Here is a 20,807-nt window from a genome sequence, read left to right on the forward strand (position 1 = left end):
GGAATATGTCTTTACATCTTTCTGATGTAACTGTAAATCATAGTGTGCCATTAACGCATTATGATTCTTAAAGAATCGTTGCATTCTCATTATAATCTATTTCTTCTCTTTATGTAAATCATTTCGCCACAAGTGACGCTTTATAGCTTTCCATATTCCCTATGGAGTCACATTTGTCTTGCAGACCCATTACAGCCTACTGTTTTTGCTTCATTGGGAATTTCTACTAAGTCTCAAACATCGTTGGTATTTATCGATTTCATTTCATCTTCCTTTGCTTCTTGCCATTTAGACGAGTGAACGCCTCTCATGGCTTTTTCAAATGAGGTGGAATTACCCTCTATTTGAATTTCTTTCTTAACATTGACTCCTTAGTCACCAGAAATATCTTATTTTCTTATTCTTTGAGACCTTTTAGGGCCTCGTGGCACTTCTTTCATATGGGGCTATTGTTACTCTTCATTGCCAAAAGACAATTGTTCTATAGCCTCCTATATCACAAGATCCTTATTTACTTATTCATCTTCTTTAAGAGCTAACATTAGATGTTGTATATGTCATACAACATCAACATGTATTAAGCAATTTGTTGCTCTAAAACACTGTAGTGGATATGTAATCCCACTTCTATTCAAGCCTTAGGTATCTACATACCATGCTCCCCCAGATTACTCCATCTTCTGTAAAGATGGTGTATCTTCAAATTTCTTATTTTGGGTTTAATCTGCTAAAAAAACTCATATGGCGCGTTTAGCACCGCCTTGATAACTCTAAACTCGTTCAGTATGAATACTAGCCGACTATGCTATCTTCCTATCGGAACTATAAAAGGTCTAAAAATTTAGCTATTTCTTTACTTTAGGGGTATCGTTATTATGACCGTCTTACTCCCTCAACGATCACATTCATCTTTTATAGTTACTTTTACCTTTAATGCATAGTATGCATTGCATTATCTGAAGTATGGGGAAGTATCTTTCTTATTTGTCTTTCTTAATTAATCTTACATTCTCCCCCCTCAAAAAGTGGTATGAACTTTTCTACCACAATTTCGAAACATTCAGAACTCTTGTGAATGAGAAAACTTTGATTACTTACTTCATCCACATGATTACATCATGCAAACAAAATTTGTATGGGAGTACATTTTTCTCATTACACTTCAAAACTCAACATAGTCTATTATTATCAATACTTCTGCAAGTCACGCTTGCATATCATTATTATCTTTTGGTTCACATGCAACTTTCTTTTGTTCTTAAACTCATTGAGTACTTAATGACCATGACACAATCAGAGTGTACGGTCAATACTAGGATAGCATAAGAGCTACCCCAAACTTCTCTCCATGTGCGGGATACACTTAGAGCACATGAGTCATCACATCCTTCTCCCGCCATACGGGATAAGTACTATGCCAACTTTACCCCGCCATGCGGGTATTTTCTCAAACTTTTTCCTCCATGTGGGTACTATGACAAACTTTTTCTGTCATGCGAGATAATTCCCTTGAACAGACATAAATATCAGGATTGGCTCATGTTCAATCATCAAATTCAGAAATAAATTCGAATATTCTTTTAACACACATGTTTAATCATGTATATGACTTTTACAACTCTCATAAGTGAAATTGAAAATTAATTCTTCTTCACAGATGGTACATAAAAGACATTTATCAATGAAGACTCTCATTGATCTATCTCTTTTTTTGGATCAATATCCTAGAATTCTTTTCTTTTCAAGCCATTCTTTAAAAAGAACACAGTCCCTTAAGCAATGGCATTCTTTCATACATAACTTACCCTTAGGCATTTCATCATCTGAGTCACAAGTACCTAGCTTATTTCTCTTACTGCCTTTAAGAATAAAAGCATGGAGGTCTTTGTTTGAAAAAAAATATTCAACAATAATGCTCATTAAACTTTGAAAACTTTATGTTCTATTCTATATCACCGTTGGGCAGAAATAGAATAAACATCATTCTTCTACATTAATTCCACATCACTGTTGGGCAGAAATGGAATTAATGTATAGAACCTCAATAATCTTGAAAACATAGAACTGCTCCTCAGAATTAAATTCTCGCGTTGGTTCGAATTTAATTAGAAGACAATCAACTTCATTGCAGCGGAAACATGAAAATACATTTCTCTAGTTTAAGAGCATTCCTTGATCTTTATCTTTTCTCTGAAAAATTGGTCACTTTGATGCAAAATTCATCAGAGATTTAAACTTTAAACATAGAACTCATAGAATTATAATATTGTTATCATCAACGTTGGTCAGAAAATAACAATACCATAATTTAATTTTAACTATCAACCGACTATTTCTCCAATTAAAAAAAATTCCAGTTGGTTCCAATTTTAACTGGAGGATAAACTTTTCATCATTTACTGAATAACTATAACTGCTCTTCAAATTAGAAGACAATAAACCTTTAACTTCGCAGCGGAAAAAAAGAACTCATTTTCTTGAATTTTACCCATAGGGAAAATTACTTTTCTAATTTCTTTTGAGCCAATTTCCATTTTTCGATCTTCTGGAAAAAAGAAAAAACAAAAAATCGGCTCGCGGGCTTAATCTGACTGTTTCGGCCCAAAAACCAGCAAAAGCCGGCTTGGCCCCCCACTCCACGCGCGCAGGCCGCAACGTGGGCCTGGGCCGGCAAAGCTCCGCGCGCCAGCGCGCCCGCCTGGGCTGCGACGTGGCCCGATCAGCCTCAGCCGTTCGCGCGCGTCGCGTGAACAAAACGGCGACCGTAGCGGTTGGCTTCAAACCCTAGTCCATTCGTCTCTGTGCTCTCTCTCTCATCGCCGCTCTCTCTTCTCTCCTCAGCGCAGCGCAGCCGCAACCGAGCGAAGCAGTGGAGAGGGCAGCCATGGCGCCGTCGCCGGCCCCCTTGCCGGCGTGCGCGCTCCCCAGCGGGTGAGCGCGCCACCGTCGAGCGGCCTGGCCGCGGCGCTTCTTTGGCTGAGCCCGGGCGGACAGCTCCCCTGGTTCGGTCTTCTTCTCCCACGCCGATGAAAGGTCTCCCCAGGGCACGGCGAGGTAGACCACCCCTTCCCCTTCTTCCCCATCAGATTTGGTTCTCTTTTGTGTTTGGATTGAACCGATTTCATTTGGGGATCGAAGTTAGGGTTAGGGTTTCGGGTTAGGGATTCACCCTGTTCTTCTTCTTCCCCGAGTCTGTAGCGGGTTAGGGTTCGGATCTCATCGTTTTCTTGAATCCGAGCCCTCTGTTTCCATCTTCACCCAGTTAGGGTTAGGGTTAGTGAAAACCCTAGTCTGTATGCTCAGATCCGAAAGGATCTAATCCGTTCTTTTCTTTTCTGTTCTTTTGATTCTCTTCCCGCGCGTCAGCAAACCGGCGGTGGGTGCTCCATCCCGCGGGAGGCGGTAGTGATGGCGGTGGGGAAACCTTCCCTGGACCATCCAATTTCTTTAGGGTTAGGGTTCTTTAGGAGGGTAATTCGAATCGAATTCGAATCTCCTTCTTTCTTTTTCTTTCTATCACCCAATTAGGGTTTAGGGTTCGATGAACCCTCTGTATTTCTTTTTTTTCGATCCGAACCAGATCTAACTCATCTCCTTCTACACTGCTACCCCTGACACAATCCACACACTAGATCGGTGGCTCCCATACCAATGTTAAAGTCTTTAGGACCATCCGTGGTGTAGATCAGTGGGGTTTTATTGGGTTTCTCGTAGAAATGGTGTGTACGGAGAAGGACAGAGAGGGAGAGGGAGAGTTAGGGTTAGGCACTGACCATTGGTAGGCATTGAGGAGGCGGATCCAGCCATCACAGGTTCGTCGGTGAAGATCTACGCTAGGCAGCGACGATCGGAGAAGAAGGGCATCGCAGTGGAGACCGGGGTGAAGGCGGTGGTGGCGCAGTGCCATGGCAGCGGTGGTGCTTCCCGTCACTGGCTGCGCCCCTCTGTTAGATCGGAGTAGGGTTTGCCGGTGGGGCGTACGGCTCAGGCCAACCTCGTACTGAGAGCCGTCGGCCCCCACCTCTATTTAATGCGCAGTATGACGGGGGCCCGCCAGCCATAGATGGACTGGGCGCCCCCGATCAGGGCGCGAGGTCAAGGCCCAAGTGGCCGTTGGGCCACTGTGGTTGGGAGATCAAACCAACACTACCCTCCCCGTCCTAGAAAATAGAAAATTCCCTATTTAACACTAGAAAAACTTCTACTTTCCTATTTGTCACCCTCCTTTCATTTTTTCCCTATTTGACACTTCCTTTACGAGCTGTAACGGTGTTTGTTTTTCCTTTTTTGACAACAGAGCTGTAACCGTGTAAGTCTCAGACGAAAATACAGTTTTGCCTTTGTTGGTTTTTTTTTCCAGTGATGATATTCCCTTTTGCTTGATGAAGAGAAACATGACAGTTGGAAATAAAAATGCCAAAAAACAACAATAGCCAGCAAAGGGGAACGGCCACGACTGGAAAAAACTACAGAGGTAAACGGTCTTCGCCCAGTTTGTTTGGGCTTATTTGGCTTATAAGCCATGACTGAAAGTACTGTTGGCTGGTTTGGTGTGAGAGAAAAATATTGTTCTATTGGGACTTAAAATCATTGAAGTGTCAACTAGAAAAAAAAAAGTTGACAAATAGGGAAGATTTTAAGTTTGGGGTGTCAAATAGGAAAGTAGAATTTTTCTTAGTTTTAGATAGTAAAATCTTTTCCTAAAAAAGTGCAGTTGTAAGTTTAGTATAAGTCAAATTTTCTTAAGTTTCTCTAAATTTATAGAAGATAATATCAATATTTATTTTTTCAAATAAATTTACTGTAAAAATATTTTTTTAAATTAACTACGCCCGGATATCCGGACGGACGACCGCAGTTGCGGTCCATTTTTCCGCGTCCACGCATGGGCATGTGCCAGCCGGATGTTGCTCGCCCACGCCGCGCGTGCCTGAGGGGACCGCTCGCGCCACCTCTAGCTTCCCACGCGTATCCCATGTGCAATACCCAAACTACTTTTGAAACATTCAGATGCAACATTTGCAACATAAAAAAAGACGGATGAAACACTTGAAACATGCGTTTGAAACACTTGCAAAAACACTTGAAACCCATTGCAAACCATACACAACATCAAGATAAAACGCTTGCAATATATGTGTTTAAACATATGCAACATCCAAATAAATACGCTTGCAACATACGTTAGAAAAACAGATGAAACATTGGAGACAGAGTTTTGCAACATACGTGCACAACCATTGCAACACATGCAACGTCCCGGTCTACTTTTGCAACATTCATAAGAAACGCTTGCAACATACCTCTAAAACATCTGAAACATTTAAAATATGAGCTTGCAACATGCATCATTTCCCGGTGCGGCCTCCTCCGCCGTCTGCATCGAGGCGTCGCAGCCATATAGCAGCAGGCGAGGCCGAAGGGCTTCCGTGCCAGGGCCTGACGCTTCTCCTTACGCTCTGTTGGCGTCGTCGGGCCGGGCGGGTGGTGGAGAAGGAGCAACAGGCGAGGACGGCGGAGTAGCGAGATGGGCGCACGGAGCAGTTGCAAGAGCAGCGGGGCGGTGCGTGGAGCAGCGGCAGGAGCAGTGGGGCGGGCGGAGGAGGAGGAGCAGGAGACACAGACTGACGGCGGAGGAGAAGCAAGAGCAGCACGAGGCGGGCGGCAGGAGCAACGGATGGGGACAAACGTGAGGTTTATTAGGCCGGCTGGTCCGTAGGCCTAATCGCGCCGTGCCCGGACGGGATAGACACCCGCGTCCTATCATTTCCGTTAATCTAATGATACTTATTCAATGTCATAAGTATTTATTTTTTATAATAAATAAATTTATTTAAATTTGAATTTGTCGGACTGCTGAAGCTGAACTCATTGATGCCGTGCATGTGGTCCTGCGGCTGCGGCCCTGCCCAACGGCCTCGCGGGACCAGACCCTCCTGTCTCCTGAAAATCATTCGTGCCGGACTGCTCGCGCCGTGGCCTACAGGCAGGCTACTGATGGCACGCACATCTCGGGCGCGGCGGCGCATTCCCGCACGGATATACGCGGTGCGTGGCAATAGAGGAGCGGTCAGTCGCGGCCGGCCGAGCCGCCGTTCGTTGTGCTCGTGCGTTACGCGTCCTGCAGGTAGCCTTGGCCACGCTGACGCTGGCTGGATCAACGCGTAGCCTCGTGGCGGACGGCACGTCGTAGTCGGACGGTGACGAGCAAGGCTAGCCTAGCATGAACAAGCACGCGTTACTTTTTCTTTTCTGATTTTTTCCCAAAACAAGAGAGAACAAATCAGGCGTTAGTTCAGACTTCAACGAGCAGCTCGACAGCACAAAAGGTTGCATTATTAGCTCGTATCGGTCGGTGCTTTACAGCAGCAGAGAGAGAAAGAAAGCGAGGGAGCTGCTGCTTTGTTAACCTGCTTTAGTTTTACGCTTTGCCCCCTTTTATCTCTCGAAATAAAAGCGTCGCTTTTCTCTGCGAATGAGATGCAAATACGCCAAAGGCGATACGCACAGACGTGGCTTTCACTAAGGAAAAGAAGGCCTTGTTTAGATTACCCAAAATTCTAAGTTTTTTCACTCTCTCTCCATCACATCAATTTTTAGCCACTTGCATGGAGCATTAAATGTAGGTAAAAAAAAAACTAATTGCACAGTTTAGTTGGAAATCACGAGATGAATCTTTTGAACTTAGTTGGTCCACGATTAGACAATATTTACCAAATAAGACGAAAGTGCTACTATTCATCGGGTTGAAATTTTTCTCAATCTAAACAAGGCCGAAGAAGAAGAAAAAAGCCGCAGCCTACCCACGGGAGAAGGGAAATCACGATGAAGCAACATTTTCTCATCATCATCAGATGAATTAAGTTCAATGTTCCTGCTTAAAAAAACACCAGAATCTGGGCAACAACACAGTGTTCACTCTGAATCAATCAATGCCGCTACAGAAACGATCTGAATCTCTGAAACTGAACGAATACAATTCCACGCGTGGGGTGATACGAAGCACAGGTCAGGAACACACAAGCAAGCAGAAGATATCATGCGACGCAAGCTGACAGCACACGGCGGTTCTCGACCTCAGTGGCGCAGGTTGCCGAGGAGGAGCGCGACGGCCGGGCAGAGGACGGCGGCCACGAGCGACGAGGAGACGGCCGCGGCGCCGGAGGTGGGGCTCGGCGCGGGGGCGTCGGCGGCGAAGGCGACGCCGGCGAAGGAGGACACGGCGACCGCCGCGACGACGGCGGCGCGCAACATCTTGGAGGAGGCCATGGCGATGTGGAAGCGAACAGGGATTTGCCTGCGCTAGCTTTTGAGCTGAGCTCGTAGGGAAATTGCAGACGATTTGTGTGTGAGAGGTCGGAGGTGGTGAGAGCGTGTGTTTATAGGTGAGCGGAGGAGAAGGTTTGGTGGGCCCCACGCTTACAGTCTGGCCTATTTCCCATCAGCCAGCTCAGAATTAGTGGCAGCCCATAATTAGCTTAAAGTTAGGAGACTGCTGGTTTTCAGTCACATAATAAACCAAGCTACAATTAGCAGAGATTTCTACTAACATTCATAATTGAGATTTTGGAGACTTGCTTTTCAAAATTGGCAGCTAATGCAAGAAGGTGAAAGTGCAGGATGGTCTGGGCACCAGACAGCAGTACACCTCATCAGAAAATTTGATTAGTTCATGATAATATATGAATGTCCAGCAAAGCACAGATCAGCAGAGCTTTAGGTTGCAGTACAGTCTGGTTCGATGAAACCACTGCATGCATATCCGACGGCCAAGGGGGATATTGCTGTCAGATTTTCCTTATTTGGTTCTTGGCAAATTTGTACAGAACTTCTTTGGAAAAGTTCAGTCTGCTCAATAATGAAAGAGTACAGAATAGAGACGGCAGGATGTCACAAAGATGGCCAAATTGAGCTACTCCCTCCATCCCAAATTGTAAGTCATTCCAAAAATCTTGGAGAGTCAAACTTTTTCAAGTTTGACTAAAATTATAGAGAGAAACACAAAGATTGATGACATCAAATAGGTATAATATAAAAATATAACTAATGAAGAATCTAATGATACTTACTTGGTATGATAAATATTATTATTTTGTTATATAAATTTGGTCAAACTTGAAAAACTTTGACTCTCCAAGATTCTTGGAATGACTTACAATTTAGGATGGAGGGAGTACTAATAATAGTACAAACGAGGATGCCCTGTCACATACAGGTACATTTACTTACTTGAAGCCACAGGCACCATAATTACTGCAAATGTGGCGAAGCATGTACCTGAAGTTTCAGAAAACGACAGCTACCTCTTATCCGCTTCATTATTTTTTTCCAGCCATACTACTAATTCTACAAAGGTTAGCTGTGTGTATTATTGGCTTCTTTTGGACTTTATGCACGCTGTCAGCTAAGATTCTCCTGTCCTGTGTTGTTCAGTGGCAACCAACTCGCTTCTCGGTAATGATTATTGGACACATCACAAATATTATGTTGTTGTGGACTGTGTGGTGCCATGGACATTTCACATTTCAATATTTCATACATGTAAGTTTGGCTGACCGGATCCAAAAGAATATTGCGCTGTTTTTTTTTGAAGGTCAAATATTGCGCATTTTATCAGAAGCGCTCTGACAATTAATCCGCTCGGTTTGACTATGATAATTCAGGAAAAATAATCATCTCCAGCAAAAGTCTCCCAGGCAACCTGTTTGTATTTTCTCCTTCATTCAGTTCAGTGAGATAAAATGCACTATGTTGTGCTTAAAAAGAATACTGCAGCAAAAATAGGCAGAATGAGTTATTCTCCCTTACCAATAATGCTATCAGCTCAATGGCATCCTATTCTCCAGTTTCATGATCGTCCATCAGAGAACCCATACCTTTCATGTCTGTTCCTTACTGACACGGCATGGCTAGCTTGAGTATAATGTTTTGAGTCACCATCGTTTCTTATTTTTCGAGTCACCATCTGATGTACATAGAGGTACCAAAACCTCGTGAGCTTGGAGTTCAAGGGAGCAGTGCAATCGTTAGATCTTCCTTTTTCTTGAAGGTAACTTCATAGACAGTTGCCAAATATATAGATAGATATTTTTCAGGGGCATGCTAAAATTGAACCGTAGATTATCCACAGTTTCAAGATTATTCTACGAGACTTCTCGTTGAAGAACAAAGTGCTCTTGTGCAATATGCTTATCGTTCTAGAAAGCAGTATACTCCCTAGCCCTTAGGGCATCAATTCTGATCCCCAGCTATCCCTCCCCACCACATCGTCCTGCAACTTTAAAAGAGCCACACCTTTTGTTTTGTTGTGCAATTTCTTCAGTAGCTCTCTGTCTATCTATAAGCACCCTTGCTCTTCAAGGAACTTTAGCTGCCTGCAAATCTTACCAACCACTTGTGCAGCTCTGAAGACCCTTGGAAGGAAACATGGTACACACATGGACTTTACTAGTATTCTGTTCGTTTGCTTTTTTGTTCTTGCAGTTGGGAATCATCTGAATTTTCACGTCTTTCCTGCATACCTCCGTGTGCCTATGTTCAGACATAAACTGCCGAAACTTTATTTTTTCCCCTTTGAAAGATAGGAACTAACTAGGGCATGAGATGCGATTGCTGGCCTGAACATTTTATAGAAATTATGCTAAGGTCAAAGCATACGGGATCTGCGAAAAGGGAAATGTCCGAATTTAAACACTGCATAAATTTTCTTGGCAGCACCAACCTCAGAGGAAGATGGCGGTGTCGAAGAAGCTGATGAAGGTCGGCCCATGGGGTGGCACCGGGGGACACCCGTGGGACGACGGCGGCCACTCCGGCATCCGCAGCATCACCATGTCCTACGACCGGTGCATGGAATCCATCAGCGTGGAGTACGACAGGGACGGCCGGGCCGTCCCCGGTGAACGGCACGGAGGAGCCGCCGCCAGCCACACGACTCAGGCACGTACAACACCGTCAGTCTGTCAGTCACAGTGACAGCGACACAGCTCAGCTGGGTTTCTGAAGTCTGAATCGTGCGCACATGTACGCAGATCAAGCTGGGCTACCCGGACGAGTACCTGACCACCGTGAGCGGGCACTACGCGCCGATCGCGCAGGGCGGCTCGCCGGTGATCCGCTCGCTGGCGTTCCGGACCAACCAGAGGGCGTACGGGCCGTTCGGCGCGGCGGAGGGCACGCCGTTCACGTTCCCGGTGGAGGGAGGCGTCATCGTCGGCTTCTGCGGGAGGAGCGGATGGCAGCTCGACGCCGTCGGCCTCTACGTCGCGCCGCTGCGCCCGGAGACCATGTCCGACAGGGTGCAGAAGATCGGCCTGATGGCTTACCGGGCGGTTTGGCAGCGGATCGGATCCCAGCAGGGGCATGAGCCGGTGAAGCAGCTGAACGGCATCGCGCAGCTTACTCACAAGACATAACCACTTGCCACAGGATGCCAACCAAAGACTATTTCTGAATCTATGCAGTCTGAATGTATATCCAGCTAGCATATGAATCTAGTGTGCTGAACCTGAAGTGCTTGATAGTTGATAAGAACACTTTCTCAACTAGCATATATGAATCTAGTGTGCTGAACCTGAAGTGCTTGATAGTTGATATGAACACTTTCTCAACTAGCTAAACATGCAGCTAACTGTTCTGCGGCGGAAGGCCCGTCAGGATCAACGACCTTGACACTACCGCCGGCAAAACCTATGCTACGCCTACGCTGGGGCGACGTCTAACAGCTCGGCAGACAATGGTTGACCCTAAAAAATCATTTCCAAGCAAACTCCGGTTATCGCTTCTTCGACGATGCTTTGCTTGGCGTCAAGCCATCGGTTCTCCCCTTGGTCGACAAAGGGGCGTGGCAAGCCCTGCTGCGCCAAACAAAGGAGGTGTTTAGGACTGCTCCGCTCCAGTTTTTGCAGCTCTACTCCAGCTCTGCGTTGCCAAACACTCTCGCCGAAGCAAATGGAGGACATAGTCAAGTGGGGAAAGCTACAATAGGATAGACAAACATAACAAGCATCAGACTATCCTCTTACAGAACCCAAACCAAAAAACGATAAGAGGGGGTAGTCACGAGCATAAAGTTTGCAAACAAAGCAGAAATCAAGCGGCAAGCAAATTTTGTCATGGAATGACACACAGCAACTAAGCGGTAATCATCAAGAGCCAAGCAATTTTTGTTATGGAATGACACACGGCAGCATCTTTTAACATGGTTTGCTCTAGTTCTAACAAGTCTCACTTCAAGTCTCAAAACTGTTGAAACATAGATAAATATAAGCTGGGACTATGAGCATCAACAGGCCCCTTGATAGAACAGAAGCTTAGTGCTTGGGCTGCCTGTTCTTCTTCTTGACACCAGACTTGGCAACCTGGAGGCTGCGGTACACTGAGCTCAGCCTAGCAAGAGCCGGCTTGGTCAGATCAGGCCTGTAGTAGTTGTCGCTAACCTGCATGGCAAACCAAATGCAAATTAGAATATTCAGCAATTATAAGGTACCAGCAAGTTCAAACAGAATTGGCAATTCTAGCATGAAGAAACTGAAGCACCAAGTATTATTAGTGTAACTTATATAAAGGAAAAACAGGACGTCAATCATACAAGACTTAGGTAACCTGCAAGATCAGCTCAGAAGCCAAGCGTATCAGCTTATATTTCATTGAAGAACCAATTGATCGGTTGGTTTTCTCACAAGTTATGGCTCATCACAGCTAAACCTTGGACCAGCGATGGAACCCAAACATATAAAAGAGAATCTATCTAACAAGAAAGACCCACATAGCACCATACAACCAACAGAAAAAAACAACTATCTTACAAACGAACAAATAATGTTAAAAACAGTGCTAAATAAACAGGAATATGAAACCAATATCCAGTATGCAGCTCAGAAGCCAAGCGTATCAGCTTATATTTCATTGAAGAACCAGTTGATCAGTTGGTCCTCTTACTTGTTATGGCTCATCACAGCAACAAATTAACATGAATTAAGTGCGAAAAAAATATCTAATAAAGCAAAGAGCTATGTGTTGCCATTTATAGCATGACAAACACCGCCATATCATCATAGAGACAAGCATAATGCATTTCCATGTGCTAGTACCTGGTTTTTCACAGCCTTGGCCATCTTGCGGAAGTCCTTGCGCATCACAGACTTGTGGCTGAGCTTCGCAGGTGTGCTCTGCTTCTTGGTCTTGGTAGTAGAGAGGACCACAGCCGAGTCCTTTCCAGCAGCTGGCTGGATCGTCACGGTCTTCTTGTTGGCCAAGCCTAACAGAACAAAACAGCCAAAGCAGTCAGCACTAAGTGATTCATTATTTTTATTACTAAGATCACATAAGGTGTTATGCATGCAGGACAAGCATACCAGAGTGCTTGTAGGAGTGGACGTTGTAGAGGTTGTTGGGCTCCTTGGTGAACTGCACCTTGGCATTGCCATTGCCAAACTGCTTCACAAGGAAGGAGTTGTTCTTCCTCACAACCTGCCAGATCAGATCCCCTGGAACGGTCGCCATTTCCCTTCGCCTAAATAATCAATATAAACTCCAAGATGTGAGATTCCATAGCAACATTACACAAGGAGAAAAATAATCTGATCGTCATCTGACCATCTACAAAAGACTTAGGATTGCAAGAGGACGGTGGAAAACTTACAATTTGCAGAGGAAGCTATAGGCAATTTTTAGCTAGAGCCGAACATTTGACTCGGTATTTCTAAGACGGATAGCCCGATGCACTATGTCTCTACCAGATCTAACTGAGCGAAGTATAATCAGAGTGCAAAATAAGATACGAGCAGGCTACAGCTACCTAAACAACGACGAATCATATACACTAAGCCCCACAAAACCCCAGCCGAATCATACAAATAATTCGTTTAGGGGTGTACTAAGCACAGAGACGGCCGCTAAATCAGCATCAACTTGAACCGCCCAAACTTTACCACGAGATACAGCCGAGAAGACGCTACTGGACTTAACAAACCATAGTCCACGGGCCCACGAGAGAAGCGATCTCACTTACCGGAGATGAGGTACCGCGGCGTCGCCTCGCTCTGTTCCGGGGTCGGGGTGGCGGCTGCGGGAGGCCAAGTGACTCGGAGCCTCGCCTATTTTATAGCGGGGGCGTGCTCGTAAACCCTAGTTTCTAGCAAGCGCTTCATGGGCTTAATTGGGCTGCACGGGTCGAAGCACCGGCCCAAAAGTAACCGGCGCCCCTCTCGTGCGCGCCTGTCTAGTGTAGTCACAGCACATGGGCCACACACACGTTTCTCAAAAGAAAAAAAAAACATGGCCCACACGCGCCGGGTCTCGCACTCGCCGTTGCTGACGTGCCAGTTCCGCACATCGCCGTTCGTGCCTTCTTCTACAGCACCAGTACCGCGCGGCATGGCCGCATGGGCTCAGGATTGCCGACGACTCGCCGAGGTCGGAGACGTCAGGTGGGACGCGCTAGCACCATGGAGGCAGAAGCGTGGTCAACGTGACACGGCGTAGACAAGACTACAAGCGCAAGCGCCAGGTCCAGCAGCAGCAGCCAGCAGCTCATCACGGAGAACAGGCAGCCCGTGCTGCCGCGACAGCGCTTCTGGTTCTGCTTCGGCTCGACCGAGAAATATGGCAACGACGAACTCAAAATCACAAACACAGTTCAAAAGGTATTGATGACATTCTATCAACCTTTGTTTTAGGGGGAAAAATCCAAAACTGTCACATTGCAGTATATGTGATTCAGGTACAATGATTATTCCGTGGACACCATCGAGAGTTGAAAACCATGACTCTAGGAGATCCGTCCACTCTGGTCGCCAGAAAACATGGGGGAAGAAATGTGGGACAACATTGACATGAGAAAACAATGCAAGCTCACTACTTTTTCTTGCCGGTGACACCTGCAACCACCTGCACAAGTAACAGAAGATTAAACCTTGTCTCGACCATTTTCAATCACAGGATAACAGCATCTAACCGCCTGAGGGGAGTACTTTGGCTTCATTGTTCAAACAAGGAGATCAACATAATGGCAGGTTAACTATGGCAAGTCCTCAAGTCGACAACACAAGGATGCAATTATGCAACACAAAGTAACAACAAATGCCCTCGGCAATTTACTCTGAGCTACCAGTAACACATTTAGAGCTCATTTATGGGACTTTTTCAGACAGGTTAGCTTGAAGTGCCCAAATTGATTGTCATCGAAGATGAATACTAGTAAATTTTATTTGCTAAGGAAATGAACATTCTGAATTGGGAAATGATGAGAAATTGAATGGAAGCAAAAGCAATGTTTATCATTTATATGATCTTGAAAATAGCATAGCACACATGAAACCAAAGGAGGAAATCACATACATCATTTAGAGGCGGTGGAGGAACTTTTTCCGCGGTCTCCCATGAATCCAGGATTGGCCGCACAACTGCTGGAAGAAAGAGACCTGAAATTGCACATTATAAGGTTAGTTGAAATATTTTGGCAGAACGAAAACCAATAGCAGGTTGCTAACTTTTCCCCAAAAGATAATTCCAAAGGTTCAGGCAGCAGGTCAGAAAACTTAGGAACCAAGTTTGTTTGTGTGTTCATAGAATCAATAAAAATTGATCGTTTCTTTCTGAACTGTCAGCACCACTCCCTATCCGTTTGTCCCCTACTAATCGCTGAAAAGTGTCAAATTGCACAAGAACATTTTGGGTCATGAGTCATGACCATAGCAGTCCACTACTTAAATTGCGATGTTCTATGCTTGATATTTAAAATGGGGTTCATAGAGTGTGCATTCGATTTCATCACTTTTAGGCTGACCCTTTCCAGGTAGAAACCATGTGAGAAGAATTGAGTGCCTAGTGCTAATGGTGCCCCATAAATTTGAACAACAGTGGTTGCCAGCAAAAAATTATTTGCCACACAAAATTGTCGACCTGAGATGCACTCTGTCACGTGACCAGCATGTTTAGGGTAGGACAAATGCTATACTTAATCAAACTTCATATCAAGGGATTGTTAAGGATAAACTCAGGCATGGTATTACGAATATACAATGATATAAAAAGTTTAGATTCAACTAATGCACACAGACATTTCTAGCCTACAACAGCAAAATTTTCTCTTAATCATGGACAATTTTAGGTGCAATCGTTATTCTCAGAAATAAACATAATTACCCAATCGGACAACAAGTTAAAAGTAAACTTGACGGAGCTATTCCTTGTACTATCCAAGTGAATGGATCCACAAAGCAGAGTTCATATATCATGTGGCCTTAACACTTTTTTTGGTATGCAATGGCCAATTTTTACAAGCTATATTGATTTTCAATGTCAATTTGCTATTGGTAGAGACCTCTTCACTGGCAATCAAATCTTTTCAAATGCCATTCAAGTTCATAACACATACCCTAATGCGGTCTACCTCTACAAGTAAAACAAGCATTCACTTTTTAAGATAATTTTGGAGGAATATGAGAAACTTAGGATAACCATATTGGAGGGAGAAAATAAGACCTCTTACGGCGCTCATCTGTGCCAACAAACTACAGTGGACTTCACACAGAACATTTTCAGGCAAACCAGAAGTGGACATTTAAAAAGTGAAGATAAAGGACAAAGGTAGTCACATTGAGCTGAAAGCGATCTGGCATTGTAAGTCATTTTAGTTTTGTCCTAAGTCAAACTTCTCTAGCTTTGACTAAGTCTACAGAAAAATGCACAAATATTTACAAGATCAAATTAATTCATTAGATACACAATGAAATATATTTTGATAGTGAATTTATTTGACATTGTAGTTGTAGATGTTAATATATTTTCCTATAAACTTGGTCAAAGTTAGACAAATCTAAATCGATTTACAAATTGGAATGGCCGAAGTACTAGTTAGCACTGCAGTCAACTATCTTGGGTGGGAAATGGAACAGCTGAATCTTTGTATTGAGCAGGGAAATGTATAGCTTGTCAGTTACGAAATAGATGGATCATTTGTCAATGGCCATAGGAGCAGAGCTATTGAAAAGTTGAATTTGTATCAGTGCCTGAGATTTAGAATACTGGATCTAACGAATAGTAGCAATAGCAAGTGAGATTTGAGAAGGCCACCCAAATGGAAACCCCAGCCTACAATTCCCTAGAAAACCCCTGCGTTCCCAGACCTAGTCTTACAGAGTCAACCAGAACTAAGCGCACACCGAAAGCAAGGGACCCTGCGCCAAAGGGCGCGCGCGCATCTAGTAGGGTTTGCAGAGGGGAAGCGAGGGCGCGTACCGAATCCGGCGATGAGGCAGGACGCCGCGACGACAGGCTCCTTCACGACGAAGATCTTGAGCTTCTCCATCACGGCCATGGCTGCCGCTTCTGCTTGCAGTCCTCCGCTTCGCCTTCGCGTACCTCGCCCGCCGCCGTCGCTGGAGACGAGACGCGAGACAAGTCAGTGCTGTCTCCTCCGATCTGTGGACGTGGGCCCGTCGTGTCTTGTGCCGAGAGACTTCCACGCTCAGCCCGTTTACGACCGTGGACCAGTGGGCCACGATCCATTTTGTTGTTGGGCTGAGGCCCGTACCGATTGGCCGTAGCCCGTAGCGGCGGAAACGAAAGGCTCACGGCATATTCAGAGCTGCCGGTTGGAATATTCGTCTCGCGCGCGCGAATATTTTGCCCGGACGAGCGAATCTACCGTCCCTGCGCCGCTTTCTCGCGCTCGCCTTGCCTTGGACCGCACGCACGGCCCACCCTTCTCCTCTCCTCCCTTCTTCAGCCAACTATTCTCTTGCTCGGCGCGCGTAGGAGAGGCACGTACTTCTTCCTCCTCGCCGTCTTCCTCTCCATGTCGGCATGTGTCTTGCTCGACACCGTACCGTGCGTGGGTCGTCGCCGGACGACGGGCACCAGCAGGCGGCCGGCAGCGCAGCCGTCAACCATGATGTTACCAAAGGTTAGTACCCCCGCACTACTGTCTCGTCTCGTGCCTGGAGCATCAATTCATCATGGTGTTCGTGTTCGTGCTTATTTGGTCCTCTGATGAAATCCTCTCGTTAGATAGGTCTGCAGCACACCATGATATGATGCAATCGTTCGTCAAACAAAAATGATGCAGCCAATTACTGAATTATTACGCGTGGTTTTACCATTGTTTTTTCGCCTGGTTATGTTTGTCGCCTGACGCCAAAACATCTAAGCTGCCTTTTAATTTGCCGGTTGCGGACTCTGATTCAGAATTCAGAGTCGGACAAACCTTGGCAAATAGTAAAATGGAAGCCGCAGGGGCAGCAGCTCGACAACTCATCAGCATAAGCGTGCTCACGACCACCTTCCTTGCACGGGAGGCCGCCGTCTCTTATTAACCAGGTCGAGCATGGAAACACATAGCGGTTCATGCAGATGAGATGAGACACATAAGAGAGACCTGAATGAAATAACAACAGGACAAGGAAGACGGCCGGGCCGGGGGCGGCCTCTATTAGGAAGCTCAATTTGGACATTGAGATAATCCTCAACCCGAACCACGTACGTGAGCACTGAGCCATCAGATAAAGTACATCAGACGTGGCACCGGATGGTCCGCGGGGTAGCAGAGATAACTGATAAGGCACGACATTTCAGGGGTTTCTCCGGCGTGGTTCTCCAGCGAACTGAAGCTAACGTGTCCTGGAGAAAGGCTCAAGGCCTTGTCGCCGGACAGACAGACTGCGCCGAGCAGGACAAAGGTTCGTGTTTTCGCCGCTGGAAGACAGAAGAGGCAAATGGTGTCGTCATCGTCAACGGCGGCGCACTGACCTTTTTTTTTTTACTATTTGGTCTTTTTTTTAATAAAATTTACGTTTGGTAACTCATCTTTGGACCCTGGGGATCGGCGCCATGAGTCCTGACACCGAGGTAGTATGTCTCGGCGCCACAGATCTTGACGCCGAGGTGCCTAGCCGTGCACTGCAGGGAATCCTGGGTCACGTTGACGTGACTAATACCTCGACGTCAGAATACATGGTGTCGAGATCGGCGTCACAGATCTTAACGCCAAGCTCGACGCGACGGATCTTGGCGACACGCGCGGCAATGCCACTAGTATCTCTGCGCGCATCGAGAACACACACGAGAAAGTTAATTCTGCCCTGCAGGGCATGTGCTCTCAGACATACATCTGTTGGACCACCTGCCTCCGAGATATGTGCTACTTTTCCTCCAACTACAATACAGATATATAAAACCTGAATACAGGTGGTATATGTATATACTGTGGGTCCACACAAAACGTGAGGGGGCTCTGCGATTTGGCCTGCCGGGCTCCCATTTGCTTTTTTTATTATTTCCTTTTTGTTTCCTCTGAGGCCCTGTTTAGATGTAAGCTAAAAACCAAAAATTTTTAAGACTTTTCGTCACATCAAATCTTGCGGCACATGCATGGAGTACTAAATGTAGACGAAAAAAAAACTAATTACACAGTTAGCCGAGAAATCGTGAGACGAATCTTTTAAGCCTAAATAGTCCATAATTGGACAATTTTTACCAAATAAAAACGAAAGTGCTACAGTAGTCGAAAGCCAAAAATTTCCGGAACTAAACGGGGCCTTACTAGTGTTGCTACAGCTTTTCTTTCAAAAGAAACTTGCTACAGCTGATTTCTATCTGTTGGTGTCAATGCTATCATGTTGAACTTGTCATTTTTTAATCTCCTGGCGCCTGACCTAGTGTTCTGAATCTGCTGGTTTGTACCACTAGTAGTTTTGAATTCTCTACATGTCAATGCTAGATCCCCTACGAGCAAACGTAAAAATCTATGCGCTAGTCTTTGGTTCAAGTTCCGATATTAATATTTGGTACTCTTATTGTGCTAGGTTTTGGGCCTTGTTTAGTTTGCAAAATTTTTAGCGAAATGGTATTGTAGCACTTTCGTTGTTATTTGGCAATTAGTGTTCAATCATAGTCTAATCGGGCTTAAAAGATTCGTCTCGTAAATTTCGTCTAAACTATGTAATTAGTTTTATTTTTTATTTATATTTAATGCTTCATGCATACGTTTAAAGATTCAATGTGACGAAGAATCTTGAAATTTTTTATAAAATAAAGTGAAGCTAAACGGTACCTTGGTTCAATGGAGCCCTCTAATGTTTGGTACTCTAATGTTGAGCACCGGACATTTTCCATGGATTGCAGTAGGTAATTTTTTTCTCATTTATTCACTGTTGAATGCCGTTAGTGTTATAGATTATGTGATTAACTAATTTGTATGCTTAAATAAACTCTTGCAAAAAAAATATGAAGAGACACTACCTGCTAATGAATATATTACTGATCCTGAAAAGCTACCAATGATGGTTAGTCAATATATAGCCTGTTCGGTTAGCTGGTTCGTATTGTTGCTGGTTCGTTTATGTGAGAGAGAAGTATTACTGGTTGGTTCATTGGAACAATATCCATGTGAGAGGGCTGGCCAGCCCGGCCAGCCAGCCAGCCCCAGCCGAACACTGGCGATAGATTTGTTGCATGAAAGTGTGTTGGAAAAAGGTAGAACTATGTATATGTTCTACATTTATAACTAAGTATTCTTATTTGCGCCCTGTTTGTTTGGGCTTGTTTGACTGATAAGCCATGGCTGAAAGTACTGTTGGCTGATTTGGTATGCGAGAAAAATATTTTTGGTTGACTAAAAAAGTATAAAATATTACTTATTTTAGGACATAGGGGGTATACTTTTAAAAGGCAACATACAGCCCGCTGACTACATGTCAACACATTGTAGACGTAACATAAGATCGATAGGGTACATGATTAGTACCAAGATAAGTGTAAACTGTAACCGTAAAAGAGTCATCCATGTTGTTATGACCGGCATCCATTATACAAGGCGTAGCTCCATTAGTAGCTAGGGGCTGCCGGCAGGGGGAGCCCTAGGGGCCTAAAAGGCCATAGTTATTTTATTTATTTCTATTATTATTATTATTATTAGAGAGAAGTATAAATACTTGTAAAGACTTTAAGATTGGATTAAGCAGAAACAGAGTTGTTTCCGGCTTACTGAAGGGAGCCGGGATTTCCTAACCCTAGCCGCCTCCGGCGGTTGTCGCGCGTGAACAGTGTCATCGCTACTGTAGCACAGCGAGAGTTCTAGGGTTGCAGCAGCAGCCGACGCACTCTCACCGCCACGGCTCCTCGCCAGCGTCGAGAGTACAGACCATGTCATCCCCTCTTCCACCCCTATAACCTACGCAGTAACACCGGTAGGGCATCAAGTCCTATCAACCTGGTATCAGAGACCTTGCCGATCATAGACTCCCCCGCTGCCTCCACAACCGCGCCTTCGCCGGCGATTTCCGCCGCGCCGCTCTCCACCACAGCGCCTCCCGCAATTTTCAGGCGTGGTGGTGAACCCGTCGCTGCCGCTGGGATCAGTGGCTGCGCCGACCTCCCGTAATTTTTCATATAAAAATTATTTTCATTTAATTTCGCAAAAAAATATGATTTGATATGATTAATATATCTTAGAAAAATCATATTATTTTATTTGCGAAATTGAATGAAAATAATTTTTATATGAAAATTATAGATCTCGACGAGATCTACAACTTTCTAGTTTTGAGTTTTTTCATTTAAAGTCGTTAAGATGCTAAAAAAAACTAATGATATATTTACACTTAAGAGCATTTTTGTCTTTTCACACCTGCAGTTTGACGGCGTTAAAGCCGCATAAAGGGCACAAAAAAGTTGGAACAGTGGCGCTGAAAACAGCTAAACTTTTTCAGGGGCACACAGGGCATTGCGATCTTTTTTTAATGGCACATAGAGAATCTTTTTGTATGCCTTGCAGGAAAGAAGATGTCCACAGACACCGTACCACA

The 20,807-nt window shown here is 44.9% G+C and overlaps 2 protein-coding genes and 2 non-coding genes across 4 annotated transcripts; 1 reads left to right on the forward strand and 3 right to left on the reverse strand.

The window, feature by feature from the left end:
• Positions 1-9,261: 9,261 nt before the first annotated feature.
• LOC136512632 (jacalin-related lectin 19-like) lies at positions 9,262-10,579 on the forward strand. The gene is made up of 3 exons (XM_066506592.1): positions 9,262-9,429; positions 9,715-9,939; positions 10,032-10,579. The coding sequence occupies exons 1-3, from the start codon at positions 9,427-9,429 to the stop codon at positions 10,413-10,415; spliced, it is 612 nt and encodes a 203-aa protein (XP_066362689.1). The 5' UTR covers positions 9,262-9,426; the 3' UTR covers positions 10,416-10,579.
• A 555-nt stretch (positions 10,580-11,134) lies between these two features.
• Positions 11,135-13,164, reverse strand: LOC136512633 (large ribosomal subunit protein eL28z-like). Its single transcript, XM_066506593.1, has 4 exons — positions 13,013-13,164; positions 12,357-12,514; positions 12,093-12,259; positions 11,135-11,438 (listed from the first exon to the last, which is right to left on the reverse strand). Exons 2-4 carry the CDS (start codon positions 12,502-12,504, stop codon positions 11,313-11,315), a joined length of 441 nt encoding a protein of 146 aa, XP_066362690.1. The 5' UTR covers positions 12,505-12,514; positions 13,013-13,164; the 3' UTR covers positions 11,135-11,312.
• Positions 11,613-11,704, reverse strand: LOC136514619 (small nucleolar RNA R24). The gene has a single exon (XR_010773770.1). It is a non-coding gene; the product is annotated as a small nucleolar RNA R24 (small nucleolar RNA).
• On the reverse strand, positions 11,872-11,963 carry LOC136514621 (small nucleolar RNA R24). Its single transcript, XR_010773772.1, has one exon. It is a non-coding gene; the product is annotated as a small nucleolar RNA R24 (small nucleolar RNA).
• Positions 13,165-20,807: the final 7,643 nt, after the last annotated feature.

The sequence above is a fragment of the Miscanthus floridulus genome, chromosome 16 (assembly GCF_019320115.1).
Source record: "Miscanthus floridulus cultivar M001 chromosome 16, ASM1932011v1, whole genome shotgun sequence".
NCBI classification, from domain to species: Eukaryota; Viridiplantae; Streptophyta; class Magnoliopsida; order Poales; family Poaceae; genus Miscanthus; species Miscanthus floridulus.